This window comes from Neophocaena asiaeorientalis, unplaced genomic scaffold, assembly GCF_003031525.2.
Source record: "Neophocaena asiaeorientalis asiaeorientalis breed wild unplaced genomic scaffold, Neophocaena_asiaeorientalis_V1.1 scaffold1004, whole genome shotgun sequence".
NCBI lineage: Eukaryota > Metazoa > Chordata > Mammalia > Artiodactyla > Phocoenidae > Neophocaena > Neophocaena asiaeorientalis.
In genome coordinates this window covers 26641-28481 of record NW_020174276.1, presented here as the reverse complement: position 1 = coordinate 28481, position 1841 = coordinate 26641, and the positions used below count along the sequence as shown (strand labels likewise).

General features: G+C 58.8%; 1 protein-coding gene across 1 annotated transcript in view; it reads left to right on the top strand.

The window, feature by feature from the left end:
• The first annotated feature begins 468 nt into the window (after positions 1–468).
• PNMA6A (PNMA family member 6A) overlaps positions 469–1841 on the top strand; it is a 5869-nt gene continuing 4496 nt past the window's right edge. Inside the window, 1 exon segment of the mRNA XM_024755805.1 lies at positions 469–825. Coding sequence (XP_024611573.1) covers positions 469–825 — 357 coding nt within the window.

Genomic DNA, 1841 nt, shown 5'->3' with positions numbered 1-1841 from the left:
TCTCAGAAAGGAGCCACAACCTCCTTGCCAGTCGCTTCTACCTCCCTGGAGACTCTGCCACCCTCTGAAGTTCCTTCACCACAGGCCCATTTTGCCTGGTTTGGCATATTCCGTGCCAGTGGAATCACACAGTGCCACAGCCTGGTGTCTAATTTCTCTCACTCGGCATCCTCTCTGTGAGACACACCCGTGTGGCTGCGAGGGTCTGCAGCCCGCTGGTTTTCACTTCTGTGTAGGATTGCCCCAGGGTAGGGGATTCACAGCAAGTCCCTCGTCCCTTCTCCTGCTGATGGGCACTTGGGCTGGTTCTGGTGTGGAGCCATTATGATAAAAGCTGGTGTGAATGTCCTTGAGGGAGTCTCTCTGTGGACATGTGTGTTCCATTGTCCTGGGTAAATAAGTAGGAATGACAGGGCTGGGTCACAAGGGAGGGAAGTGAATGATTTACTTAAGATGGCTCCACGCAGAATGTCCAAAGTGGTTGTGGCAATTCACACTCACATCGCCAGTTCCTGGTGTGGGGACCATCCCAAGCCAGACACGAGGCAGAGAGAGGCCGGCCACTTATCAGGCCATGGCCTGAGTCCCACACCTGTACTGACCACATTACGGAACACGCTGCAAGCAACCAGATCTGCGAAGGTCGGAGACTTGCTGACACTTACCCAGCCCAGTAGGACCCTCAAGTCGGGGAAGCACGAGAACCGTGTTGGGGTGGCGCTCAGAAGGACCATGCCACCCGAAAGCAGCCAACTGCACCTGCGAGGTATCCGTGGGCAGGTGGACGCGGAGGCTGCTGGCAGCCAGGAAGAAGCTGTCCCCCAGGTAGGAGTGGCCAGTGAGGGAATGGCAGGTTCACAAAAGGGAGAAGGGGGCCTGCTTGGCTGCCCGAGAGCCTGTGGAGGGTTTGGGGCAGGGCTGGGAGCCCCCAGAGGTGGGGGCGGAGGAAGAGGACCACTGAGCAGTCAGAGCAGGCTGCAGCTGGTGGGGAGCTGGTCTGAGGCCAAAATTTAGGAAGTGTGGGTGGACACTGCCTGGTGAGAAGGTAGGGGAGAGCTCCTGGCTCTCCCTAGAGGAGACAAGAGGGGCGCGTCGAGCTGCGCAGAGCTTGGGCCCTCGGCAGTTGTGGGGCAGAGAAGCCCCTCCCGGGCTGTGAGCCGACGACTCTCCCACTCAACCCTCAGAGGCTGAGGGACATCTCCCAGGTCACCCAGCTGGGAGGCGGCCAAATGGAAAGAAACCCTGAGACCCTCTCTGCTGCCACACTGGCCGTCCCCTGGACTTCATTCCCAACAGTAAGGTGTGTGGTGGAGGGGGTAAGTTATGGGAGCACCCTGTCACCTAGTGGTCCGGAGCCTGTGTGAATCTGAGTCTATTCCTCCCTTGGTCAACATCTGCTGGGCACTGGCTCTGTGCAGGGCCCGCTGCTGGCAATCAGGGGGAACAAGCCCAAAGACAGAAGACCCCGGAGGCTGAACCAAGCCAGTGGCATAATGACAAGTCCTTTACCCGCATCCGGGAGCCCAGCGGTCTGCCCTCGGAGCCCCAAGTTGGGGGGTGGCGGTGAAGGGAGGAGGAGGACGGAAGGGGGTGAAACGGGTATCTACCTGGGCGTCACAGGGGACTCTTAAATGTGAGCATAGCCACAGGAACTCATCCCCACCCCTGTCACCCTGATGCCCATAGCAAAGACCCCAACCAGCATCTATTACATGATGACACATAAGGCAATGCCGCTAATGTGAATACGAGCGGAGGGTACTCCAGGGTCCACGTTTGATGTGGTGGCCAATCGGGGAGGCCTCCAAGGCCAGGGGGTGGGAGGGGGGTTTGGCTGAGAC